Raw genomic sequence first — 26289 nt, forward strand, 5'->3', positions numbered from 1 at the left:
CACCCACCATCCCCTTTCCTACCCATGGGGTAGTGGGGGGGGGCGAAAGTAATTTGATTTTCTCATCCAAGCTGATGAGGAAGTACATAGATGACCCTGACTGGGAACAGGGTTCTAGAGCTGATTGGAGCTTGGTCAAGTGGATGCTGTCTCACGGACATCCTGCTACAGAGGGTGCGGGGACATCAGCCTGTCACCATTGAACTGCTTCTCCTGGCTCTGTCCCTCCTAAGCTGGGCTTAACTCCAGCTCTCCTCCCAACCTAACACCATTCTAGCCTGAAATGGGACCCACAGAGGGCAATACAAAGACCAATGGGTTTAATGAGAGCCATTGTCTGGGATTTGGGGTGCTCCACTCACCTCCGGGCTGCCTCACAGGAGAGAGGGCAAGCAGACATGGGTTCCCATACTCTTCAATTCAATGGGTAGCCACACAATGACCTCAGTTCATCTCAGTATTGGGGGGGAGCGATGCTGTTTCTTGCTCATCACCCTCATGTGACCCTGAGCAAGGATGATCAAGGTCATTAGTAGATGAGGCCTTTTCCCAAGACAGGAAGCTGTTGTACTTCTCCACAGCTGAGTCCCAAGACCAGTCCTACCCCGAGACCTTTATCTCTGGCACCCCTCTCTCCCCATTCCTGGAAAGTGGCTTCACTCGGCATGAGTCAGATCTCCTAAGCTATTGCGCTTTACTTTTTAATCGGTCTTCGTGGAAATGCAGAGCCCCAGGTGGCACAGTCTCCCCTTTGTATAATGCAATGACCCAAGATCTGTCACTGCCAGTCTGACTTCAAGAGCAGCAGAGCCATGTGGGGATACTATCTGCAGGCAAGGGTCATGTCTTACCCTTCCAGACCTGCTGCATGGATGTGGACCCTCGTGTTCAAGACAGCAGAAAATTAAGTCCCAGGAGGTTGACCAGCTCTTGCTCACAGACCCCAAACAACCCAAGTGCTTGCCAGAACTAGATATAATTTCCTGAGTTCTTGGTCTGATTGTCCAGCGCTTGGCATGCTGATGGCCATATTCCTGCTTAATGGGTGCTTTGGGTTTGTTCACTGGGAAATGATCTGGATGCAGATTTGTAGGACTGGGTTATGGCCACTCAGTGGTCAGATTTAGATGCTCTGTGACCACAAGCCTGCACCCATCTCTCTGGACCTTGACGTCTCAACCTAGGACTCTCAAACCTGTAAATAGACTGCCAAGTTAGGCAGTCTCTAGAGGGCCTGCCAATCTTGGACTGTGAATTTTCTAGAATACACACATTTCTTCCTGTTACTCTGTTTCCATATAACTAGGCAGAGCTTCCCCAACCCAAGCTGATGTTCAATGGTTTTTATTCAATTCACCAATTGCCATTGCAACTAGGAGCCCTGTAGCTTGAAGAACAAGACCCCTTTGTCTTTTGATCTTGGTGGCCCACACCAGCACAAAGTCCTGACCCAACATGCTCCAGGTCTGGCTATCCCAAATCTCCTGAGGTCTCTTGAAGTTCAAGTACAAAATAAACTTGTCCTTACCATGCTCAATGACATTGAAGGGAGCTGTGCACTCACAGCAAGGTCACCTGGTGGCCCTATTTCATCTACAGGACAGAGGCCTGTCCATTCCTCCCTGTGCTTGGATCTTTTGCAGCTCCTGTGGGAGACAGGTTGTGGCTCCAACAACTATCTCTGCTTTTCCTCAAAATGCCCACACAAGGGAGTGTCTCCAAGAGACATGGCCATTGCTGTGTCCACAGACAGCTGCCTCTTGGACCTAGGGCTCTGCAGAGAAGGGTATCTGGAGGAACTTGGGCATCAGCAGGGCAGCCAGATGAAATCAAAGTCCTGCCCTGGAGCAGGAAGAGTGCTCTGTGAGAGACCCAGCAGGAAGGAAGGGCATGGGACAGAGGACACTGTCACAGACGAGGTAGTGGCAGGGACACAGAGAACTCAAGCAGGATGTCTTTGGTTTCCAGGGGAGGCGACACTGGTCTGAGTCCCAAAAACCCAGTCAAGCTGGTCAAGGGACAAGAGAATAAGAAAATGGACTTTCTGAAGTCCCTGGCTCATGGGAGCATGAGCCAACTGAAGAGGAGGGCCAGATGGCGGCTAAGCCCAGTGACAGTGCGGAGCCAGCGGCAGGCACAGAGGCGACGGGAGGACCTGGCCCCGTGACCTTCGAGGTGTGACCTCAGCACGCCCTTGTCCCAGTCTTCATAATTACCAAGTGCTCATATGCACCAAACACGGTCCAGGATGGACCTCCAAGAATTCATGCAATGGGACCCTAGAGGGCTAGAAACTATTGTTGACCCCATTTTATGGAGGGGTCAATTAAAGCCCCGAAGGGTTAAGTGGCTTTTCTAAGGACACACAGTCTGAATTTCCAGGAATGTGACAGGACCTGGGCCTCTGCCGTGTAGGTTGGTTACAACCGAGCTCCAGCTTCCTGGGGCCTGCAATGGACTCCATTGTCCCTGAGGTGGACATGAGAGGAAAACATGCCATGGCCACCTAAGGCCTCGCTCCCTGTAGTGGCAAGGGCATGGGGACCTGGCTTTGACCACTGTGTCTCTCTCCCTTGACAGAGAGCCTATCTTGAAGCCAGTCTCTTCCTGTTAACCATGCTGGCAGTGGCGAGCTCACTTTCAAAGGCTGCTTCTTAGGCCTCAGGTGAGTTGCTGCTCCATGATAGCATGGCTGGCCCAGATGAAAGGGTCAATCCTGGGTGACCAGTCCCATGGGAGCAATGGCTCCATCATCACCAGGACCAGTCCTAAGCAACAGCTTCGTCCCAGAGTTAGGGAGAGCTAACTAGTGTGCACTGGCCACACTCTCACGGTGGAGCCCCATCTCTCTAGAAGCAGACAACACCAGGCAAAGACTGGGGTGTGGCAAACAGTCAGTGATTGTATGGTATCTTTGCTTCTTGCCCAGGACTTCTTCAGGTCTGCAGGTTTGGCCAGGGGCAGGCCTCAGTGGGCCCGGCCACATGCCTATGAGCACTGTGGGAATTAGTAATATTCTCTCCTCCCGAGATACATAGTCTCTTCTTTGGGATCAAGCTAACAAAAGACACAGATACAATTTTCTAGTCTCCTCTGTCAATTTTCTTGGAGGCGCAGGCTCTCCTAATCCTCCTGGGCAGCTCAGGATGGGCGCTGTATACAAACCTGGTCTTCCAGAAATTCTTGTGGGATGAGTTGCTGCTCCCGGGGACATGGCAGGGGGACGCCTACCTTCCTGTGCTCTTATTCTGCTTATCTGCAGCTGGTATTGAGGCCCCAGAGCTCCCCAGTGATCTGGAGACTCATTTTACACCAGTGAGTGAGAGGAGCTAGTGGTTGTGCTGTGTGAGGTCACGGGAGAGCCTAGCATGTGATGCGGGGCTGGATGGCATAGAAGAAAGCTGGAAATGACCTTGAGGATCCCAGGGGACAGTTAGGTGGGTGGCAGAGTCTGACCAGTACTGCTAAAGTCCACCTGCTCGTGGGGCCGGCCACCAGAGAGCCTCGTGGCAAGAGTCACACATTAGCGGAGCAGTTGGCATCCACAGACCTGCTTCTCTGCCACAGGCCTGTGCTAATGATGGAAGTTACCTAAGAGTGTTTCACACGACAAGAGAGGCCCACAGGGCACCTACACTCGGCCCTCCATGTCTGAGAATTCCACATGCTTGCATTCAAGACACCTGTGGGCTGAATACGTTTGAAAAAGAAGGTGAGTATAAGTGTGTGACTTTTTAATATTACTCCTTCAATGACATGGGATGACATCAGTTTGAACCATAGTAGGAGTCTCAAGTCACTAGAGGAAAAAGGTATAGAAGAGGTCACACTCGGGGCATGCTAGCTCCACACCATTTTACCAGAGGAGCTAGGGCAGCTGGGGTCCTGAAGGGCTCCTGGATGGTTGGCATGGATGGAGGGGGAAACTTCAGTCCCATTCTCTCCTGTCCTCAGAATGTTGAGGCTGGCGCTCAGCAGGGCCAGGCAGCTGGCTGGAGATCACACCTGGGGATTTGCTGGATAAGCCCTGGGAGTTGCTTGTTTTATCCTAAGCAACAACAATAAGAGGACAGCACAGCACAAGAGGTTTTTTTGCTTTTGTGAGCTGCCCTCCCGCTTGGTATCAGCATCCCCACGGATCCCCCCTCCCACCTCTGCTGCCTGGCAGAGGGGCATGGCAGGGGGAAATGCCCTCCTGATGTCCCTCCTCCTCGGAGCATGGCCTGATTGTTCCTGCAGCTTTATATAGCTTGGAATAGAGACTCTGCACGTTCGTCCGGGAAACCACAGCCTGATTCAGCTCAGAAACACCTGCTCCGGGTTCGCAGCTCCCTGTGGTCTTCTCCACAGCCCTGCCAGCCCTGTAACAAAGAAGCCTCCCCAGCTTTGGGCATCCACCTGGAGCTATGTCACGCTTCCTAGAGACCTGGCGCTTAATCCCCTTGCCTGATGAAATTTCCAGAAATTTGGGAACAAAGGAACAAGGAATTTGGGGAGCTCTTTACCCCTGTTATGATATGTATCAAAGCCAGAAATGTGACAGGGAGGTCTGGGAAAATGGCCTAGATCACACAGAAAGTGGCTCATACAGGAAGTGGATAACATGGGAAAATTCTTCTTGGGCCAGGCCTGGTGGCACATGCCTGTTGTCACAACCACTCAGGAGGTTCAGACAGGAGGATTACAAGTTCAAAGCCAGGCTCGTCAACTTACTGGGACTGTTTCAAAATACAATAAGACAGTGGTAGAGTATCCACTAAGCATGTGCAAGGCCCAGGCTCAATTGTCATGTGGTGTGTGTGTGTGTGTGTGTGTGTGTGTGTGTGTGTGAGAGAGAGAGAGAGAGAGAGAGAGAGAGAGAGAGAGAGCGAGCTCAGTGAGATCATCCCCTTTATGCTTCCAATACCACACTGTTCCCTTTCCCTATATTTATTATTTCCAGAGAAAGCCAGTGGCTAAGAGCACTGGCTGCTTTTCCAGAGTGCCTGGGTTACCAGCACCGCACGGCAGCTCACAAGCTTCTGTATGTAACTGACGTATGTAACTGTATGTAACTGATGTATGTAACTGTATGTAACTGATGACTTCTTCTGGCCTCCTTTCTTATCAGGCACACAAATGATGTGGAATTTCCCCCTGTGTGCTGTGAATACCACTGCTTAATAAAGAAGCTGCATTGGGCCTATTGCGGTTCCAAAAAGATAGAGGAGGAGAGAGTAGGCAGAGTCAAGGAGAAGCCATGTAGCCTCTGCAGGAGACAGATGCCCCTGCTGGAGCCCCACTGGAACTTTGTAAGTAGACCATGACCTTGTGGTGATGCACAGATTAATTGAGATGACTTTGTTTAGAATATAAGAGTTAGTTAGCAATATGCTTAAGTGATTGGCCAAGCAGTGTTTTAATTATTACAGTTTTGTGTAATTATTTCAGTTCTGGGCAGCTGGGAACAAATGTGCAGTCTCCCACAACACACAAACGGTACATAGACATACATGCATGTAAAATATCACACGTGCACACACACACTCATACAAACACATTTTCACACACTCATGCACACATACATACATGCATGCACACACACACTCACACACATGCACACACATACACACAGGCACAAGCATTCACACACACACACACACTCATACACACACACTCACACACCAGTTACAGTGAATAAATGAGTATAGAGAGCATGTGACTTTCTTACCAGGAGGGTTCAAAACCATGAAGGTCTTTGTCTGCTCCTCAGCATTTGCAGGGAGGCACTGGGCAGCCTTAGCAGGTTTGCACTGTATTAGGCCGAAAGCAACAGAACACAGAATCAACTCTACTTGGAACTCAGGAAACACTTATTTCCCATGGTTCTGTAGGGATTCTTGATGCCTTGGCTCCCAGATGACTTCTCTTTCAGCTCTGGTGTCCTGGGCATGCAGCTTCTACCATCACGCAGACTCCACAGCTCAGGGTGACAATGTGGTTGGGCTGTCTCCTGGATTCCACTTGCGTTGCAGGCAGGACCTACGAGTTCTACCAGAGACTATGTCATGTAGCTTCTACTTACATTGCACCAGCCGGAATTTCATACAAGGCAGACGAGGCATAGGGAAGACTTGAGAATAGAAACTTTCCGCTGGGTGCACTTACCAGTCTCCACCCGTCCACCGTCACCATCGCTTTGCTACGAAGGAAGAAGAGGAGGATGTGCCTGTGCCTGAATGGTCAGCTGACAGCTTCTTCTACGATTGTTCAAGACCCACAACCACGTGCCACCGAGGAGCAAACAAATACATGGCTTCCATAGGAGCCCAGCACCATGAGTGAAGTAGGGGCCCATGTTTCTGCAGGGATGGCTGTGCTGCACGTAAGGAAACAGCAGAACAGTCCTGACAATGGCTGGGTGACATGTGCTGCTGCTCTGGGCCTGCCCTATGGCACAGTCAGAGAGGGCAGTGGAGCAGGTCAGCCTCCCCCACTGTCCTCCACATGGTAGTTTGAGACCTCACCACTGGACAGAAGCTGTGCATTTATACTGATTCCAGAAAGAGACCCAGACCACATACGCCTTTCATGCATCCACACACACGTGGTCATCCAGCCATGCTCAGCTTAGCCCCATGCTGTGCAACACTGCTTCTGATTATGACAGTTCCTTGGCCAGATGCCTGGAGCTGTCTGTCTGGGAGCATGTGGGTGACCATCTGACTCGGTGGCGTTGATCTTCATGGTGGATCTGATGATTCATGTTTGGACAATTACCCTGGCCATCCCTTGGACTTCTATGAAGTTGAGATTGTAAGTGTATAAGGCCTCTCGGGAGAGTTGAGCTGACAGACCGAAGTGAACTTTAGGCCCACTGGGGTAAACTTCCTGGGTGTTTGTCCTTCACAGGGCTGCTTGTAAGTGACAGATTCCCTCCCTTCAGACATGTTCCAGAAACTGCTCCACATCAGAGAACAGAGACTCTGAAAAGGCGGTGCTCACGGAAGTGGCTTTTCTGCTGAATTACTTTCTAGATTGGCAGAGAACAGCCCAGATGCCACTTGAGGCTCTGCGTGGGAAGACAGACTCCAGCAATTACTGGTCAAAAAAGAGGCCGCAGAAGGGTTAGCCTCTCTTGGATGTGCTGAGTGAGAGCAGCTCTTGGCATGGCCTGAGCACCAACCAAATAGCAAAAATTGATGATGATGATGATGATGATGATGATGATTATGATGATGATAATGCTGGTGGTGATGGATTAGATGACGATTATGGCCGAGATGCTGCTGCTGTTCATGGTGTCAGTAATGAAGATGACGGTTATGATGCTGATGGAAGTGCTGGTGAGGATGGGGATGATGACATCAATTCTGGGGAGTGTGGAGATACTGAAGATGGTAATGATAGTTACGATGATGTAACAATAATACCGATGGCAGTGAGGATGATGAAAATGATAATGGTAACAGTGGCATCGAAGGTTATGGTGCCAGCGGTGATGACGATGGAAATGACAATGATGGTGGTGGTGGTGGGGATGGCAATGACGGACTTAAAATGATGGTGGTGGTGACAGTGAAGACGTTGATTTCTAATGAATGGTCACAATGTTCTCTTCCAGTTAGAGGAACAATTCCTGAAGATGCATCTTCTGGTCATCATGGAGTCAGATATGAACCAATTATCCCACAGACGAGAAGCTGATTCTGCGTGCCAGTGGCACCGCCGGGGACTTGCAGCTGGGGCAGGTGCTAAGATCGATCTGAATGGTCCTGGTGTGGAGATTCAAGGCTCTGTGGCCATAGCTGGAGAGAAAGAAACCGAGCGCACATACAAGAAACAGCCGTCTTCCTTCTCACAATCTGTCGAGCTCAGGGGCTGAGGTCAGGGGCTAAGAAGATGCAAGTCTCTTCCTGAAGTGTTGGCAGTGGAGAGTCTAGAAGGACTGGATGTCAAGAATTCCTGGATCACCCTTTGTGAAGTTCATGCTTTCAAACCCTACTCCCTGGCATACCAGCACCCTGGTGGCATCAGCTTGGTCATGCGATTAGCCTCGGACAATGAAATGTGAACGCAGGTGATCTTACCCATTCCCAGAAGACACTGCAGGACTGCAGCTAGGCTCTGCGGATACCCCTCATCCTTTTCCCGTGGCTGGAGATGCTCAGTGAAGAGCAGCTCCCCGGTCAGGTCTTAGATGACCATGGCGTGGAGCAGGAGTGGGCTGGATATTGACACCCATGACCACAAGCAGGAGTTCAAATCTGGCCGAGCTCAATATTGAACTCCGGGGGTCTATTTAGAGATATCCAGCCTGAGCTGGCTGGTGGGGTTTATAAACAGACTCAAGAGAGACATGGGTAGTGAAACTCAAAGCTGGGGTCCCACTCCATTGCCTCTACCTGGAGCCAGGAGTCCTAGAACCTCATGGGGTGCAGTCAGATCTGTTCATCACCCCACGCCCTGGCACTTGAGGAGCTTCTCTGCCTGGGCTGTGTCTGTTCCAGGGGAGCCTTACCCGATGGTCTTGTCTCCACACCTCAGGTTCCATAGATCCCTTGATACATGCTGCCCTCTCCAGATAGTGTGAACGCCGAGGTCAAGACGCTGGGCCCTGTAGGATCTATCCCATCAGGTTCTTTCTGCTCTGTTGAAGTGTAGTCGAGAGTGTCTTGTCCCTTACACCTCAGGACGCCAGTCCCTTGTCATCTTCATGGCTTAGTTAACGCCTATCCTGAGAACCTGGTGAAGGTCTGCCTCCCTTCCAAGACCTTCCCTAAGGCTCAGAGCATTCTGGGAAATTGGGGAGGGAGAGGCTTTCCCTCTAGTTTCTACACTAGGTGGTCTCTGTGTCCTGATTCTTTTTGGTGGCTCTCCCCACTATGGCTGCCTCCCTCCTGGCTGGCCTGCGGTAGACACCTGCCTCCGCCCCACACTGCTTTATACCACCTGAAGTGGCACCTGCTTTATACCACGAGGCACCTGAAGTTTGGTAGAGCATACAGAACTGCAACACAGCGCAGAAACCATAGATTGAGGGGCTCATGACAGTTGGGAAAAGAAAAGATTAACTGGGCGCTGGAGCACTTTCCCCCAAGGGGCTTCCTTGGCTCTCCGGATGGGGTTCCCCAGCCTGTGTCTGTCCACCTAGGAAGGGTTCACTTTCTCTCCTCTCCAGCTTCAGACTCCTACCCCTCCCAACCTGGTAGTGCCAGGAAACACTTTTCAGTTGTGCCCCTTTGCGAGGCCGGTGGGTCCCCTTGTCTGTCATTTTTTCCCATCTAAATAGAAGTAGACAAAGCTGTCGCCCGGAGCTGCCTGAAAGCTTTACAATGAGGGACATATTCCTGCTGGGACAGACTGGGCGGCCCTCTTTCCTCCTGCATCAGGACCCAGAGCATTGGGGGCTCCATGGCTCAACTCAAGTCAAGGGAGCACCTGTCCCCATCTCTGCACGCAGCACATTGTGTCAGACGGGGCAGGCAAGCCATTTCCTTTGCTGGCCCTGAGCTACAAGCTGCCTGTCCTGTGAGCCATTTTGCTGGTGGGCGTGTCTGTCATCTTCACTCCCGCCTCTGACAGGCTAGCCTGGCTCCTGTCTGAGCGCAGCAGCAAGCAGCCTCGCTTGGAGACAGCTGGGATGACAGGAAGGATTACAGAGCCCCCAGCACAGAACCTGTCTGAGAAGGCAAGGTGACTTTTGGGGGAAGTAGCGAGGCAGAGGAGGTGGGGAAGACACCTGTGTGAACACTTTGAGAAAACTTATAATGATTTTAATCAGCATTTTTCCTTCCATTTAAAACCCCAAACTTAGCTACTTAATCAAATGTCATGCTTAAGACACATTTACCTCCTTGGGAGAAAAATGAACAATGGCAGCTCAATTTGGCTTTGCATGAGTTTTAAAAATAGTCTGGGAAGGCCATTAGGTAAATGGCCTCAGAGAGCTTCAAGGAGGACCTCCTGCAGGGCCGCGGCTCCTTTGTTGAGAAACCGGGAAAGGGAGAGGTGAGGATAGTTGGCAGTTCCAAGAGGGGATGTCTGGCAGGCAGAAGGAAAGCTGCCAGAAGCCACAGGAGGACCTGCACTTTGCACAGAGAGCACCAACAGGGATCCTGTCTGTGCACACCGAGGCTGGCAGGCGTGGGCGTGTGTATGGATGCATGCGTGTGTGCGTTTGTTTATCCACATATGCATGTGCTCATGTGTGTGCACACACACATGAGCACATGTGTCTGTGTGTGCACCTGTGTACCAGCACACATATGTTCGCATGCGTTCATGCACTTGTGAGTGCACACATGTTTGCATCTGTGTATTACGTGGAGTGACACACATCCGCCCTTCCAGCCAGCTCTCAAGGAGAGAAAAATAAACCAGCTAGTTACATGAGAGCCTTGAACTCCAAGGAACAGGCCACACACATGGTGAGATGGAAGTTTTATTGCTTTTGCAACTGTAAAGCAATCGAGAGATGAAGAAAAACAAAGAATAATACATAGGGCTCGCCTTGGGGAGGTTTGGATGTGAGTCATCCTAGGGAAAACTGAAGATGCATGCCCACATGCCCAGGTTCCAGGTTCTAAAAGGGTACATTAAGTCTTGATGGGGCTGAGGGTCTCCTCCCCTGCCTAAATGGAGAGGCCCCCTTTGCATTACTGTGGTCTGTCCATTTGTTTTCCTGGAGAATTCTGCCATTTAATGGACCCATCCTTGCTTGCAGAAAATGCTTCTAGCCGTTGCTTTATCCAGCCCCTCCCTGTCAGGATAGCATCCATTAGGTCTTGAAACATGGGCAAGCAAATGTGATCTTGGCTTAGTTAACTCTCATTGACGTTGAGTATTTCCTTGAGTCACGACTGTAGGTGGCTGACTGAAGGCTGAGTGGTGCTAGTGACATCAGACGGAAGCCACAGGCATTTTGTAGGCAACCGAGGACGTAAGTATCTCCGGGTGTGTCTGGCTGTCAGTTTTATTGGCATTCGCTAGTTGCTTATTTAATGTGTCAACAAGAACATACATTGTTAAATCGCACGCTGGCTTCATTTATCTGCTTCTGTGCACGTGCTGGGGAATGAACCTGTGGTCTCGCCCTGGCTAAGCACAGGCTCTTCATCCAGCTTCAACCCAACTTTAATTCATTAATCATTGAGAATGCATTTCAATAACATCATAAGCTTAATCGGGATGCACCTACCCCATTTGAAGAGGGCAGTGGAGCTTGTAAGGCTGGGAAGGGTCTGTAGAAGAAACCAGGTCAGAGCCCCACCCCCTCCCCTACCCCGCAGCCACCTGGCTGCCAGGCTGTTAAGATGCCACCGGAAGGATTCCTCAGGCTGCTGGAAGGTCCTCCCTTGAAGCACTCTGGCTTCTCCCGCTAGGTGGCAGCAGTGCAGGCATCTGCTTCCTAGTTGGCAACTGGGTCCAGCTTGCTCTCTGAGGACCTCCCTGTCTCCTAGCTTCCTAAGATCATCTCCTCACAGCCCATCAGGACCAGGGCTCTGAGGGAAGATGACCCAGAAGTGGCCAGACAAAGTGCTGAGTCACCTGGGTGTCTCTGGACCACAGACTGGCACATTGCTAGTAACAGTTGCACGTGTGCCTGGCAAACTCATTTAGTTCTGATTAAAACCTCCAAAGGGAAGTGACAGGAAACGGGTCTTGAGGAGGAGAAGACCAAGAGTCAGAGAGGTTGCATAATAGAGCCAGGACCCCAAGACAGTGACACCCGGTACCCACGTCCAGGCTCATGCTACCTTATTGGTCTTGAGAGGGAAAACAGAACCACTCCCATCCTGTTCAGCCTGGGTGGGGAGGAATCTCTGGCTGTGTAAAACCTTGGGCTGGAGGCTGGGGGGAAGGGCCTGCCTGGGCTCACTGTGAGTCCCAGTCAGACTCTGTTGGCTCCTCCTCCATCGGTAACCCTCCTAGGGAGGCCTCAGCCTCTCATAGGGGGTCAGAACTGGGCAGAAGCCACTACACACAGCACTCTGAGAAGTCCGGTCTCGCATCTTCTTACCCTCCTGGTTTTGGCTCTCATGTCTATGCGGGAAGGCTGCTGGCTGAAGCTCATTTCTAAGGCCCTTCCTTGACTTTGCACTTCTCGCCCTCTGTGTGTGAAGTTCAAAGTTGGGTTTTGCCCTGACAGTTCCCCAGGGACCCAGCAGCTCAAGCCTCCATGGGAGACTCTGCCTCCTCCGTGTCACTTCTGTCAGAGAAAGCGGACCTCAGAGTGCCTGTCTTTCACTAACCAGCCATGCAGATACGACTAACAAGGTAAGGCACCGGGAAGTGCTGGGTCAGGGAGTGGATAAGATTTCTGAGAGCCTGGGAGACCCAGGTTCAGAACTCTTTGGTTCTGAAAAGGCGGCAGTTGCCATAAAATCAGGAAGGACGACACTGGGTTGGAGACTAAATAACCGGGCAGAAACAAGCTCCAACCGAACGCTGAAACTTCATCTGCCTGGACGGAGGCCAGGCCCAGGCAGTGGGGAGGATTCCCCCTTGGAGGACCCTCCCCAGCCTCCCACAGTCTCTCGCATCACCAGCGCCATGCAGCTCCGCTGGAGGAAACTTTCGCGCAGCCCCGTCTCCCGGAGCCCCACGAGAACGTCCCCTCCCCAAATCAGCCCTCCGCGTCCACTGGGCGTACTTAGAACCAGGTCCGAACCTCTTAACTGCTTCGCATACCATCCGGTTACCGTGGCAACACCATCCGGCGGCGCCCGGCGGTCCAATCGGAGCCTGCGGCCTCTTTCGAGCCTTTCCCAAGGTGGAGACCGGGACGCGGCTAGGGATGGGGAAGGGGCGGGCCAGAATCCTGTCTCCGGCGCCGCCCAGGCCACTCAGAGCCCAGGTCTCCAGTTCAGCTCCAGGGAGGTGGGCTGGAGAGCAGAGCTTGCCGGCCGGGTAGGGGGCTCAGACTCCAGGTTGAGGGGCGGGGAAGGAGGGTGACGTGAGCCGGGCCGGGCGGGCGGAGTTGGGACCCGCTCGCGGAGGCGGGGGCAAGCGCCCGGAGGCAGACGCGTAGAGGGAGGCGGCCAAGCGGCGCGGGCGGCTCTGCGGAGGGCGCGGTGGGCGCGGGCGGCGGGGCCCGGGATCCCCGCGCGCCTCCTCCGCGCGGCGCCGCCGCCGCGCGTCCCCACGCCCCGCGCTCCACGCGCCCTCGCCCCGCGCCTCCCCTGCCCGCCTCCTGCCAGCCTCCCGGCCGCGGCCGTCTGCAGAGCGAGCGCTCAGACGAAGCTCTCCGGCAAGTTGATCGGTGGCAGAACCCGGGACGGATCCCCCCAGCCCTGATCCGGCGGCGCGTGGAGGCGACCCGCGTGGGCCAGAGGGGTGATCCTCTAAAACCCCTGGCCACGCCGATCACAGCCTCGCAGGTCATTGCACGGTGCGCCGCGCCACCGGCTTCGTTGCCTGCCGCCCCGGAGGGCGAAGCCGCGCTCCTCGGACCCTCGCGGCCGGTGACAGCTCCAGAGAGCGCCCGCTTCGTCGCCGCCCGCGCCGTGTGACCTACGGAGGGGGCCCCGCGCCCCGACACCCGGCGGGAGGATGTGCGCCCCCGCGGGCCGGCCCGCTTGAGCCATGCGCCCCCTCGGCGGCGGCGCGCCGGCCGGCATGGAGCCCCGCGCGGCCGCGCTCTGACTCGCTGTGCGCCCCGCGGCCGGCGGGCGGCGGCGGCCCGAAGCCGGAGAGCGGCGCCACGGGACGGGAGCGAGCGGGCGCGGGCGCCGCGCAGATGGCCGGGGCAAGCAAGGTCTGAGGCTCGGTTTCCCGAAACGTGACCATGTGGATCCAACAGCTTTTAGGACTCAGGTGAGCGATCCGTCAGGAGGCAGAGTGCGTGGGGGTGCGTGGGCGCTGGGCTGGGCTGCTGCTCACTGTTGCAAACCAAGGCACCTCTTCTCTCCTCCCCGAGGCGGCCCGCGTGGTGCACCCGAAGCCGCGCAGCGCGGCCGCCCGCCGCTGGTTCCTGCGGCCAGTCAGGGAGCTCCGCGAGTCTGGGGTCGCTTGCCCCAGTGACCTGGAAGCTAGGCGCGCCCGCGGCTCGGGACGCCAGCAGCGCAGTGTCCTGGCCCGTGGCCTCGGCGCGCCTCCTCTCGGGAGCCCTGCGCGAGTTGCGGGCCGTTGGGCGCGGCGGTCTCGGGGGCCGAGGCTGACGCCGGAGCCGCCGGAGAGAACCACCAGCCTTCCCAGTTCTCGAGCCAGCTTTGCCAAGGAGTTGGAGGAACGCAGAACCCCACAGCGGCTTCGCCAGCCGTTCTGTCTGTTCCTTGGGACCCTGGGGGCCTTGAACAGAAGTGTAGTAAGAGCTCAGCTGCCGACCCAGCTGCTTTGGGGGTGACCTCCGGGCAGAAGGTCGCACGCAGCTGGCGGACATCTGAGTCTGGAGAGCTTGGATTCTGGGGAGCAATAACAGGCAACCCCCCTCCAAGCACCTTTCACAGACACACAAGCACACAGGGCTTGTCAGTGTCTGGGACGTTAGGGCCAGGAGGAACTCAAGCCCAGCGCGGTTATGGGGCCGGCTAGAAAGACCCTTCTGAAAACTTTGACCACCCACTGAGTCTCTTTGGCTTCTCTGGATCCTGCCCTGGGCGGCCAAGGGGTCCCCAAGACGTAGTTGCCCCTTTTGCAGAGCGTAGTGCATACCACCCTTGCCCTCATGAAGGGGGTCTCTGGCCAGAGCTGGTGCGCTTGGGTCGGGGGTGGGACTTAGGCTGAAACGACGCAGATGGAAGCAGAGAAAGGCTACTTGCGCTTCTAGTGTTTGTCCACTGGGATGCACTGCGCTCCCGTGTTGAGCATACAAGGAGTTGGTGGCTGCTGGAGCAGGCAGCCTCTGCAACCCCCACCAGCACGAAGCTGGGGAGAAAGTGGGGCCAAAGGAGGGAGGAACATGTGTGCGACCTGATTTTGAGAAGTCTGAAGGAGACTGGCATGCGAGTGTTTTCTCGCTGGCCTTGATTTACGAGTGGATTTGGTGCCTGGGAATAGATGTTGGCCGGCATCATCTAGTGAGGGCTGTCAGGCGTCATTACTGGCGTTCCTTTTCCTGGAGGCTGGGTTTGTGTGCGCTGTGGGCTTTAAGAGGTTAATCGCCAGGCTGATCGGCTGAGTGTGGGGCGCTGGCTGAGCCTCAGTCCACCATTGGACTGTGGTGAGATAAGGTTTAGCCCCCCCCCCCCAGTTTTGGGGTGTGGACCAAAGGAAACAAGAACAGCTCTTGACCCCCATCTAGGTGCCCGGTCTGTCTGTCTGTCTGCCTGTCTGTCTGTCTGCCTGCCTGTTTGCTCTTCTGGTCTGAACTGTCCAGTGCCCCGTTAGATCCCAGGGTCTCAAGGGCAACCCAGTGGATCCCCTCCCTGCCCAGAGGCAGCTTGAGTTCCTAGCTGTTTCGGAAGCCGCAGTCAGTCACTTGCTTGCTGGTGGCAACTTACCTGCACAAGTTGTTAGATTGAAAGGTTAGTACATTCTGATAAGGGGGAGAGAACAAACACCAGCAAAGAAACCTCCTTTGGGGGCTCAAAATTCACTTAAACCCCTACCGTAGAACAACGCTCGCCGAGCCAGGTTTTCAGAAATGCTTCTTCTGGGAATTTTGAAGTTTGACCTTTTAGGGTCCCTTACATGTTAGCATGTAAGATTTTATACACATGCATGCCGCAGCCTGCCCCCACCCCAGGAAGGGCTGCTACCTCTCAGCAATCCTGACATGGGGCAAGTGTTCACGGCAGGGGAGCAGGGGGATTTTGTTTCCCTCTGGGCAGGCACAGGGAGCCTGAGCCCAGGAGTTTGCACTTTGGCTCTGCAGCTCTTTCATCTCTTGCTGACTGCTTCCCTCTGCTCCCTGGGTGAGCACTGGACATTTTGCTGTCAAGCTTGGAGCATTTTTGGGCCGAGGTGGCAGAAGGCAGCCTTCTTCTGCCTGGGAAAAGGTGGTTCCCTGCAAGCCGAGGGAGGGGCTTCCTAGCTCCCACCCAGAGCCAGGGTTGGTTACTTCTACGACGAAGCCAAACTGTATAAGGAGCCTTGATGCTTTAGGAGGCAGGAGCAGATGGAGTTGGATTTTCCTGCTTTTATGTCTTTATTTATTTACTTGTTGGTTATTTGTATCTGGGCTTCCTTGGGTCCAGAGGAAGACAGTCCTTGAAGGAGGCTTGGGGCTTGCTGGACTGTGGAGTCCCTGAGCAGCTCAGAGGGTTTGCTTACTCAGCAGGCAGCCCAAATCCCCAGATCTGGTCCTGGTGGCTGGTTGCCTCTGCTGGGGCTGTGGCCTGAGGAGACTGACCTCATGGGGTTGTGTGGAGTAGCCGGGAGCAAGCACCCACAAAGTTTGCTGGGTTGTGTTCAGGACTAGGCATACAGTCACAGACTCAACCCTGCTCAAGTCTTGTTCCTCACAGGCATTCCCGACTCCCAGCCCTGAACTTTCGGCATCCCTTCTGCGAGGAAAGTCCCCTAGTACAAGTTCAAAACGCAATTCACAGTTTTCTCAAGCCCTCCCAGTGTGTGCTGTGTTGTGTCTGGGCTTCCCGGCAGGGATCCACAGGGCTGGCTGTCACCAGCCCCAGCACAAAGTCCCCCAGCAGCTGGGGGTGCGCAGCCAGGCTTTAGTGGATGGAGTCAGTGCTCTGTCTGCAAACACTGGGCGCAGGGTGAATGCTGGCTCACTCTCCTTTACAGCTGCTGCTGCTAACTGGATGGCAACTGGAACCCATCTCGGGTCAGAGGCCGTGATACTACTCTGGATAATAATGCTGGAATAAATGGTAGGTTTAGGAGGTAGCAGAGGGTTTCCAGCAACATCAGCACACCTCACCCCTCTCTCTCATCCTTGGGCCAAGTGAGGATTTGGTAGTGGACACCCCCTTCCCTGTCCGTCTTTATTCATTTACGGATTCCCCCTTCTCTTCTGTGCCTTGGGGAAGGAGACAGAGCACACAAGCAACTCTACACCTCTCTGAGATGTCTACCTCCGGTCCCCGGAGAAGGGACAGCTTGCTTATCCCTCTGTGTGCCTGCGTCCTCCTTGTTGGGATCCCTTGGGGGCTAGCTGCCTCCCACCCAGCCTCACAGCCTCAATGTCTTCTCTGACCCTGACAAAGGCAGGGTGTTTGTCAGACATTGCCCCGATCATGCCATGGAAACCTGGGTTCTTACAGAGCCTATGGATTTGGAACCCCGAGCTGTGGGTCTCCTGAGCCTGGGGCTTTTCTCTAGGGGTTATGTGGGAGTCACATGGTTTTAATACACCGTTGCTAGGTTTGCTTCAAAGGGTTACAAGTCAGTAGAGACCAAATTGATGTAAAGATTAGCTGAGAAAGCCAAATATATCCCTGATCTAGATTCCTGCGTTTGAAGTCTGGCTGGAGAGGGTTTTGCTTGCCTCCTGCCTGGCAGACCGAGAAGGGGAGGCAGGCTGGGGGCTTGTGGGTCTAGAGCAGTCGAGCACAAACCAGGCTTGTTCCTCCTCTGAGACCCCTTCCAGGAATTTAAAGGGGCTGGTGACTCACGAAGGGCTAGCGGGGAGCTTGGTTATGTAACTCAGATAGACTCAGCTAAAAGGCTTGGAATAGAGTCAGGCCGGAGTGTGCCCCTGTCAGAGCCCTAGGTCCCCCGACTTCCATCCATATCAGGGAGAGGGTCAGATTAGCTGTAGGGATCCACCTAGTTGCCGAGGACCTTTACCAGGGCAGTAGCTCAGCCATCATCACCCAGGAGTGTGGAGTGCTTCTTCATGGTAAACCATGGGGGCTTACCAGGACAGTCCTAGGAAGCTCAGGACAGTCCCCCTTTCTGGTAGGGCCGTGTGGTAGCTACTGAGCTGTGGGCAGATGGCCTGGGTTAAGTAGGGCAGGTAGGTGCAGGGAGGTGGCTAGAAGGCTATGCTGGTCCTTGCAAGGATGATGGAGGGAGCCACAAATCCACCATAGGTCTGTGGGATCCCCAAAATTCTTCACCAGAATGAAGGAAAGTGTCTGAAATTGTCATTTGTAAGAGTCAGATCTGCTGTGTCCCCTTACGCCCCTTCCCTACTTGTCCCTCTTATCCCCCTGGGTCCAAGAAAGGCAAAAGGAGAGAGAGAGACATGCCTGCACCCAGTAGAAGGCCCCTTGTTCCACCTTTGTCCCTTCCACCCCATGGAAAAGCCGGGGTACAGAGCTGGCATTCATTAGCTTCCATGATGTCACCTCTGCCCTTTCCTGCTTGGCTTGATGGTATTCTGGGTCTGCTCCTTGTCACAATTTTTCTCCAGGATTGACCTAAGAGGGGCAAGGGTCTGCACCTGCTGGCTCCCCTCCCTCTTCTGAGCAGTTGCTTGGGCACAGTCCCTGAGCCTGGCTGCCTGCTCTCTCGGGGTGTTGCTTCCACTCCTTAGTCCTGCTTGTGTTTTGACCACAAGGGCTGCTGGGTTGGGACAGCAACAGTGGTGGGAACATGTACCTTGCTGGGGGACCAGACACACTGTGGAGGGAGGTAATGCCATGTAGAGAGGCTCAGGGATGCACTGAGCATCCTGGGTTGTGCTGGATGGGATGTCCAGGGTCCATGGGCTTACAGTGTGCCTCATTCCTCATTGCTCCCTGGGAAGATCGCCCGGCAAGCAGTAAGATGCACAAGAAATGCCTGTCCAAGCTTAAATGTGTCAGCATGGCACAGTGCCCCTATTTTATCAAGTCCCACTTTTGTGCTTCTCCCTGGATCTCTACAGAAATCCAGGAGAGGGAGAGAAGGAGAGAGGGAGAGGGAGAGAAGGAGAGAGGGAGAGGGAGAGGGAGAGGGAGAGGGAGAGAGAGAGAGAGAGAGAGATTCCAGCCTTAGGCTTAGACGTCCTCCTGCTCCAAATAGATATCACCTCTACAACCTGGCTTATTGAGGGTGAATCACATCGTTAGATTTTTACCATCAGAGACGCACTCCTTTGGCTTGAAGATTTTTTCCCCCACAATTAGAATACAGACATGCTTGACAAAACAATCCCTTCCAGCTCTCTCAGTCATTATCAGCTCAGTACGAGAGATAGTCTCAACTTTGTGGGTGAGAAGAGAGCATGGAGGTGGTGTCTGTCTGGGGCAAAAGGTGCCACTGAATGAGGAGGGGAGAGCCCTGAGGGGCAAGGTGAAAGCACTTGTCTCTCCGTGTCTACAGCTTGGGCCAAGCTCCTGCCTTTTAGGATGACAGATCCTTGTTTGGTCCAGCTTTAGCTGAAATGGGTCTGTGGTCAGCATGTGCGTTTGTGGAAGAGGCTGAAGGAATTAGTTAATGAGTTGTGGTCAGTACACACCCGAGGAGGTGACTGCTTGCTATACCAAGCGTGTGTAGTAGAACCTTATTGTACCTGGATGAGGCTTGCCTGCTGCTCTCAGTGCCTCCTGAAGGAGCAGTACCCATCTCTGCCTTCAGATGTCCACCCCACTCGTGGATATATTATTCCTGATGTGTGCAAAGAAACCAGGTAACCATAGGTGCTTTCCCAAACCCCACACAGTAATCCCGCCCTCAGAGTTGTTGCTGACCAATGAGGACACTCTTCAGAGGGCCAAGACACACGCAACATGGACTGAACAGAGATGTTCAAACTCCCATTGGCCTCGTTAAAACAGGTGGAAGCCTCTCAGAATCCATTTTGTTTAGTTTAGACAAATAGCATCGTGCCATCCTGGGTCAACATAAAATCTCAGTTTGAGGCCAGGTCATGGTGGCATACGCCTTTAATCCCTGCACTCGGGAGGCAGAGGCAGGCGGATCTCTGTGAGTTCGAGGCCAGCCTGGTCTACAAGAGCTAGTTCCAGGACAGGCACCAAAGCTACAGAGAACTTTTGGTTCAAAAGAACCAAAAAATAAATAAAATAAAATCTCAGTTTGTGACTTGTACAAATCTCAAGGGCGGTGTCTCTGCCCTTCCTAGGACACAAATGCCCAATTCCAAAGACCCAGTGATCACCTGAGACTGTCGGCCATTATGCTGGATGTTGGCTCACTGGGCATATTTTTTGCAGACCTGGGCAAGAGAGAACCAATTATCTCAAAGTCTGTCCCCTCTGGCCTCAAGCCTGTCCCTAGGACAAAGCTGACTTAGTGTAGGCTCTGCAGCCAATTCTGGCTACAGCCCTCTTCAGCACTGAGGGGCTCTAGCTCTGCGAAGGGTGAGGCTGTTCCTAAATCCCATGGAGGTGGGGGTGATTCGGTGGCCCTCAGAGGCCTCAGTCTAGAGAGGGGATCCTCTGACCCAGCTGAGCTGACAGGGCCCCCAGGTGCCTCTCCAGCATTTAAACAGTTTTCTAACTCCAGGGACCTAAGGGCTGTCTGTCTGCTCACTTGTCACAGAGGCTTCTTGAAGTCAGGATGGGGAGGTGCCTGGGGGTAAAAGCAGCATGTGAGGGCATAGGTTACCCAGGAAAGGCCACGCTGGCCTGTGTGGGAGACATCAGACAGCACTGGGGTGGATCATGTATCTGCTGAAGTTACGTGTACAACACGAGATGAGACCAGGCACCCCAGACTGCCCCCAGAGAGCTGTAAGCTGCATGGACTCACCTTATTCTGTCCCTACACTTGGCACCCAATAAAGATGCCGCCTGGGGCTCCGTGGGAGAGAAACATTGCACCAGAACTGTGTGTTTGTGTGTGCTTGTGTGTGCATGCTTGTGAATGTGTGTGTATGTGTGTGCATGTATGTGCATTTGTATTTGTGTGTGCATGTGCGTCTGTGGTATGTGTGTGCACATATGTATATGTGTGTGCATGTGCATCTGTGGTGTGTGCGCATGTGTGTATATTTGTGTGCATGTGAGTCTGTGGTGTGTGTGTATATGTGTGTCTGTGGTGTGTGTGCATGCACACGTGTGTATATGTGTGTGCATGTGAATCTGGTGAGTCTGTGACTGTGAGTGTTGGGCTTTGGAGATCAGCGTATATCAGCATTTGTTATTAATGTCTCCCTCACTGAGAGAAGCACCAGCTTTCAGATCCTTCCCACCAAAGAAGGAGACTTGAGTGGTCCTAGGATGAAGTCTGAATGAGATGCTGTGGCATAAGCTATGCTTGCAGCCTGGCTGCTGCTGCTGCTGCTGCTGCTGCTGCTGCTGCTGCTGCTGCTGCTGCTGCTGACGCTGACTGGGAGCCAAGGATCTCCAGGGGCATGATGGGCTTACTTCTGGCCCTAGGCAGATAACCAGGCCCAGCTTCTGGGAGGTGGAGCTTAACTTGCATAATGAGATGAGCAGACAAGAAAGTACCCAGGTGTCGGAATACCAAAGACCAGCCCGGCTGACTCTCAGGGGTCACTAGTGGCCTCAATTAGCCAGACACATCTGCAGTTTGAAGTTATGTCTAAACCAGACAGGACCCTGAGTTCTGATAAGTAACACTGAATGTGACTTCAACTATTTTGCCTTGACTGGCTTAGTTAGCAGGGCAGCTTCCTTTGAAGACTCCTCAGTTCAAATTTGTGAAACTTGAGAGTGGCAGAGGAACAGCTCACATGGCTTTGCATGACCAGGTCCAAGGTTACGGTCTCTTTCCACTGACACACAGGCTTCCTCTGCTGCAGCTAGATTCATCAAAGAAGGCAGAAGGCTCCCAGATGCATAGGGCTGTAGGAGCAGAGGGTCGCTGGAGGAGAAAGGGTTTGGGATTGACTGCTGAGCCACAGTATAGTTGGGCTGCGGAGGCCATTTTCATGCTGTTTTCAGCAACGTCTGATTTAGAAAAAGCGTATGCTAGAGAAGGGCCCATGGTCCCAGCAGAGGCAGCCCAGGCTCAGTAAAAAGCTGTTGAGAAATGAATGTTTTTAATTCATTTTATGAAACATTTTTAGATCTAACAAAGCTCTCTCTCTCATACACACACATCCCTACAGACTAATAATGTCCATGAAGATGCACAAAATATTCTTTTTAAAGGCATTTATTTGTAGGAGTGTTTTGTGTGTGTGTGTGTGTGTGTGTTGGTACTTCTAAGTGCCTCACACACATGCAGTAACCAAGGAGGCCAGAGGGTGGCACCAGATCCACTGGAACTGGAGTTAGCGATGTTTGCAAGTTGCCATTTGGGTGCTGGGAACTGATTCGGGGTCATCTGCAAGAGCAGGAAAGACTATTAACTGCTGGGCCAATGCTTTCCACAAAATATCCTCAGTGAGATATTAATTAGTAAATAGATGTCAGCAGTATGTTTTAAAAAAGAAAGTCCATCAAAGAAGTGAGGGGTGGTCTGTGACCGCAAGGATGGTTTGAAGATCTGACCATCAAGCAGGGCAGTCTACCATATTAGAAAGCGAAAGGGGGGGAGGAATGCACACCTGTCTCAATGGGTCCAGAAAATGAATTCGATAAAATTCAACCGATTCTCATGCCAGCTCTCAGGACAGGAAGTTTTTTTTTTTTTTTTCACTTAGCTTGATGGTGGATGTCTGTATTGACCTATGACTAACCTTCTTTACACTGGGGGAAGAAACTGGCCTATTTCTCCTGAGACTGGGACAAGTGAACAACCCGTGTGGTCCTCACGCTGCCTCCACAGAAGACACAGGTCACAGAAAACAAGACAAACGTACAAAAGCCAATTGTGTTTCTAGCTAGTGGTAACAAATCTATGGAGAATGAAGCATGAAACAATGTTTCAATTTGCTTTCTCTTGTGTTGATGAACGCCATGGCCCAAAGCAACTTCGAGAAAGGGGTTGATTTCATTTTACAGGCTCCAGTTCAGCGTTGAGGGGAATGGAGCAGGGACTGAAGGAGGGTTTGAACCAGAAACCATGGAGGAATACTGCAGACTGGCTGGCTCTTTGAGTTATCTGACTTAGTGCCTTTGAGTTATCTGACATCAATTACCAATCAGGAAATTCCCACATAGAATTCTGGGCTGTGTCAAGTTGACAGCTGAAGCTACCTAAAAGATTGTGTTATCAGCTTCCCTTTCCTTGGGCAAATGGTAAATCCTGGAAGAATGGAAGACTTATTTTATCTCATAGCTTCATAGTTTCTGAACCACCACCACCACCACTCTGTCTGTTGCTTCGAATGAATGTGGCAGCAGGAACTGCCCACCTTGTGGTAGCTGGGAAGGTCTGGGGTCCTAATATCTGTCCTCTCCCAGTGCACATTCTTAGTGACCTGACATCTTTGCCCTGCCCTACACTCAAGGGCCCATCACTTGCCAATAGCACCATGGAATAACAGCCACACTTTTGAGACATCCTGGGGATACATTCCAGGGGCTCAGGAGGAAACAATGGTGGATTTATCTAGAAAAGAAATTGACTATTGACTCTGGTCAAAGATGTTGGAGAAACCGTGAGTGAGTGGAGAGACATACCATGTCCATGAATCAGACGATATTAGTTCTCCTCGGGTTGATGAACCTTCCTGAACACGACCCTCATCCAAAGGTCAACAACAAAATGTGTCTGTTGTGAGGGTGAAGTTTTCATGTATGGCCAGAGGCTGTCTGATGGCAAGATTCATTGTACGACAATGGTGGTAATATTCATTGATTCATTGTATGATAAGGGTGGTAAGATTCATTGATCCTTGTATGATAAGGGTGGTAAGATTCATTGATCCATTGTATGATAAGGGTGGTAAGATTCATTGATCCATTGTATGATAAGGGTCGTAAGATTCATTGATCCATTGTATGATAAGGGTCATAAGATTCATTGTACCACAATGGTGGTGTCTCTAAACTTGGAGGCATGATCGTCAGGGATATGGAACAGACTCAGGAGTGGAGCCTAAGCCCACACCTGGATGACTTTATGGCAAAGATTCAGATTCAGTGACATGATGGATTGCTGCATCTCCCCAAATGGGGCTGGCGCCACCACACACCAGGGCCACAGCAGAAGAATGAACCTCAATTCTCCTACCCTAGGAACGGATATGCTCAGAACAGTTACAGAATTAGGTGTCAAATGCACAGCTGTAAACATTCAGGAAACAAATGCTCCTGGAAATGTCTTTAGACTTGAAACATGACCCATGCAAGGAAAAAATTATGATGAATTGAACTTTATCAGAAATTTAAGGTTTGGGTACTGAGAAGGTGGCCCAGGAGGCAAAGTCCTCACTGTGTGACTGGAGGACCTGAGTTTAGATCCTCAGAACCCATGTAAAAATCTAGGGGGGTGGGGGAATGTGAACCCATATATGTGGTGCATTGAGAAGCAGAGGCAGAGGGATTCCTAGAGTTCTCTAAACAGCAAGCTCAGTCGACCAGCAAACTCCAAGTCTCATGAGAGACTCTGCTTCAAAAAATAAGATGGGGAAGGGTTGACGAAAACTTCTGGCCTCCATGTGTATACACGCTTATGTATGTGCTTGCACACCTCTATACATGTACGCACACACATGCAAACACACATAAACAGGTTTTAAAGTCTGTGCGAAAGCACAAGGCACAAGTGGGAGGTGGTATTTATCCAGGGTTGTTCTTCTTAACATGGAAAGAGCCCATGAACCTAGAGCCACACTGGCAAAAACAGGCAGAGGGCCTGCTCACAGGCAAACATGTTTCCATGACCCCCAAAGCCCAAGATAATTCACATGGGAGCCGTGAGGAAAATACACATGGAAACCCCAGCAGGACATACTGCCCACCCATCAGAATGGCCAAGATAAAACACAAAGTTGGTCCCACCAAATGCCGGCAGGGAGGGGGAGAAACTGGGCCATTCCTGCAGTCTGGGTGGGCGGTAAATGTCATGGCTGTGCTGAGAAGATCTTGGCAGGGTCTTCCGAAGTTAGACACCTGCACTTGTGGTGCATGGAGTCTCACTTTTCTTCATACTGGCAGGAGAAGCCTTCAGGTGAGGGTCTGTAGCTTCAGGCAAGGGTCTCTATGCAGTGGGAGCAGGGCTTCCAGTGGGTTACCAGCTATACACACAGGCACATCTGCATGCAGAATGGGGCAGACTTAGGTTACAGTCAGCAGCCTTCAGGGTTTCCAGGGAGTGACCCAGGGGGAGCCCTTCCAGAAGGATGCTCGCAGTGGGAGTTCAAGGCCAGATCCTGGCAAAGCCCTAGGAGTGGGGCCTGGAGTCTTGGTTTCTGGGGGCAGAGAGAGCGGAGAGAGGTCGTCCTGAAGGGCAGATGGAGGGGAGTTGGAGGTGATGATGGGCGGACTCACCTCTGTCAGCGTCAATAACCCGGTTGTATTATTTACCGGACTGTAGTCTCTCAAGATGTCACGGTGAGGGAGAACTGAGTAAAGGGTGCATAGGAGGTCACGACACTCCGTGTGACCACGGCTGTGAATGTACGACAGACTTAAAAACGAGCCTTTAATTAAGGAAAGCAAGCTGACGCCCGTTTACTCATATGTGGGAGGTTGGCACCTGGTGGAGGTGTGCGCCTGTGCGCTGGGCTCCTCTAGGATGCGGATCTGGATACCGTGCGTGGGGGTGGGGGATGCTCCTTTACAAAGCTGGCTGTAGACGTGAGCCATGAAGTGGGCCCTGTGTGTGCCTGCTTCAGGGCTCTACGTGCAGATGGGGCAGGAGCGCGCGAGCCTCGAAGGCTCTGAGATCTCCTGCCAGTGGAGGTAACGAGTGACCTGCTGCATAATTACAGGATCAGACGCGCTGTCCAGATCCTTACGTAAACCAGGTCAGCTCCGAAAATAGAGCAGCCATTTTGGGGTCAGTCCTACCACCCTACATTGGCTCCGCTGTTCTGAGATCAGACTCGGGATTTGAAGTTAGATATGAAAACAACCAGCGTCTTCTTTCTGGCTCAGTGAGAGGAACACTAGGTAGGCTGAGGCAGAGTCCAGGGTGGCCCCACCCCTCAGAGTTTGCTTCTAATAAGAAAGAACTGGGGCGGGGGGCAGGGGAGTCCACCAGCACAAGCTGATTGAAATCAAAAGCTGGTGGATGCGCTGCCTTGGGCTTGGCTGTGGGCCAAGTGACCTCATGTACACCTCCTGAGGTGCTGGGACCGAAACAACATCTCTGCCTTCTGCACTACGGTCTTGTGCCCCACATGAGTGAGTGAGACGCTTCATCTGCCTCATCTTAGCCCTTCCTCATGCGAAACGGGAATGGCTGCCCTCATTCCTCTCCTGGAAGGAAATGAAGCAGAGAGAGGCAGATTCACCGGCCTAATGTCACACAACCAGAGAGTGGAAGAGCTTGGGTTCGAACCCAGGTTTCAAGAACTCTGAGGTTCACTGTCCTCTTTTCACAGTCCCCTGTAGCTTTTGTGTTTTATGTAAAATTTGTGTCCCATTCCCTTGCTTAAGTTGCTTATTGGCCTTTAGGGAGAAAAGAAGGAGATGAATAAATGAATGAATGAACAAA

The 26289-nt window shown here is 52.6% G+C and overlaps 1 protein-coding gene across 1 annotated transcript in view; it reads left to right on the plus strand.

The window, feature by feature from the left end:
- The first annotated feature begins 13662 nt into the window (after window positions 1–13662).
- The window catches only part of Ajap1 (adherens junctions associated protein 1), a 110586-nt gene continuing 97959 nt past the window's right edge, over window positions 13663–26289 (plus strand). The window contains exon 1 of the mRNA XM_057784565.1: window positions 13663–13797. Within this exon, the coding sequence (XP_057640548.1) occupies window positions 13769–13797 (29 nt within the window). The 5' untranslated portion in view covers window positions 13663–13768. The remainder of the gene's footprint in view (window positions 13798–26289) is intronic.

The sequence above is a fragment of the Chionomys nivalis genome, chromosome 11, assembly GCF_950005125.1.
Source record: "Chionomys nivalis chromosome 11, mChiNiv1.1, whole genome shotgun sequence".
Classification (NCBI taxonomy): Eukaryota; Metazoa; Chordata; class Mammalia; order Rodentia; family Cricetidae; genus Chionomys; species Chionomys nivalis.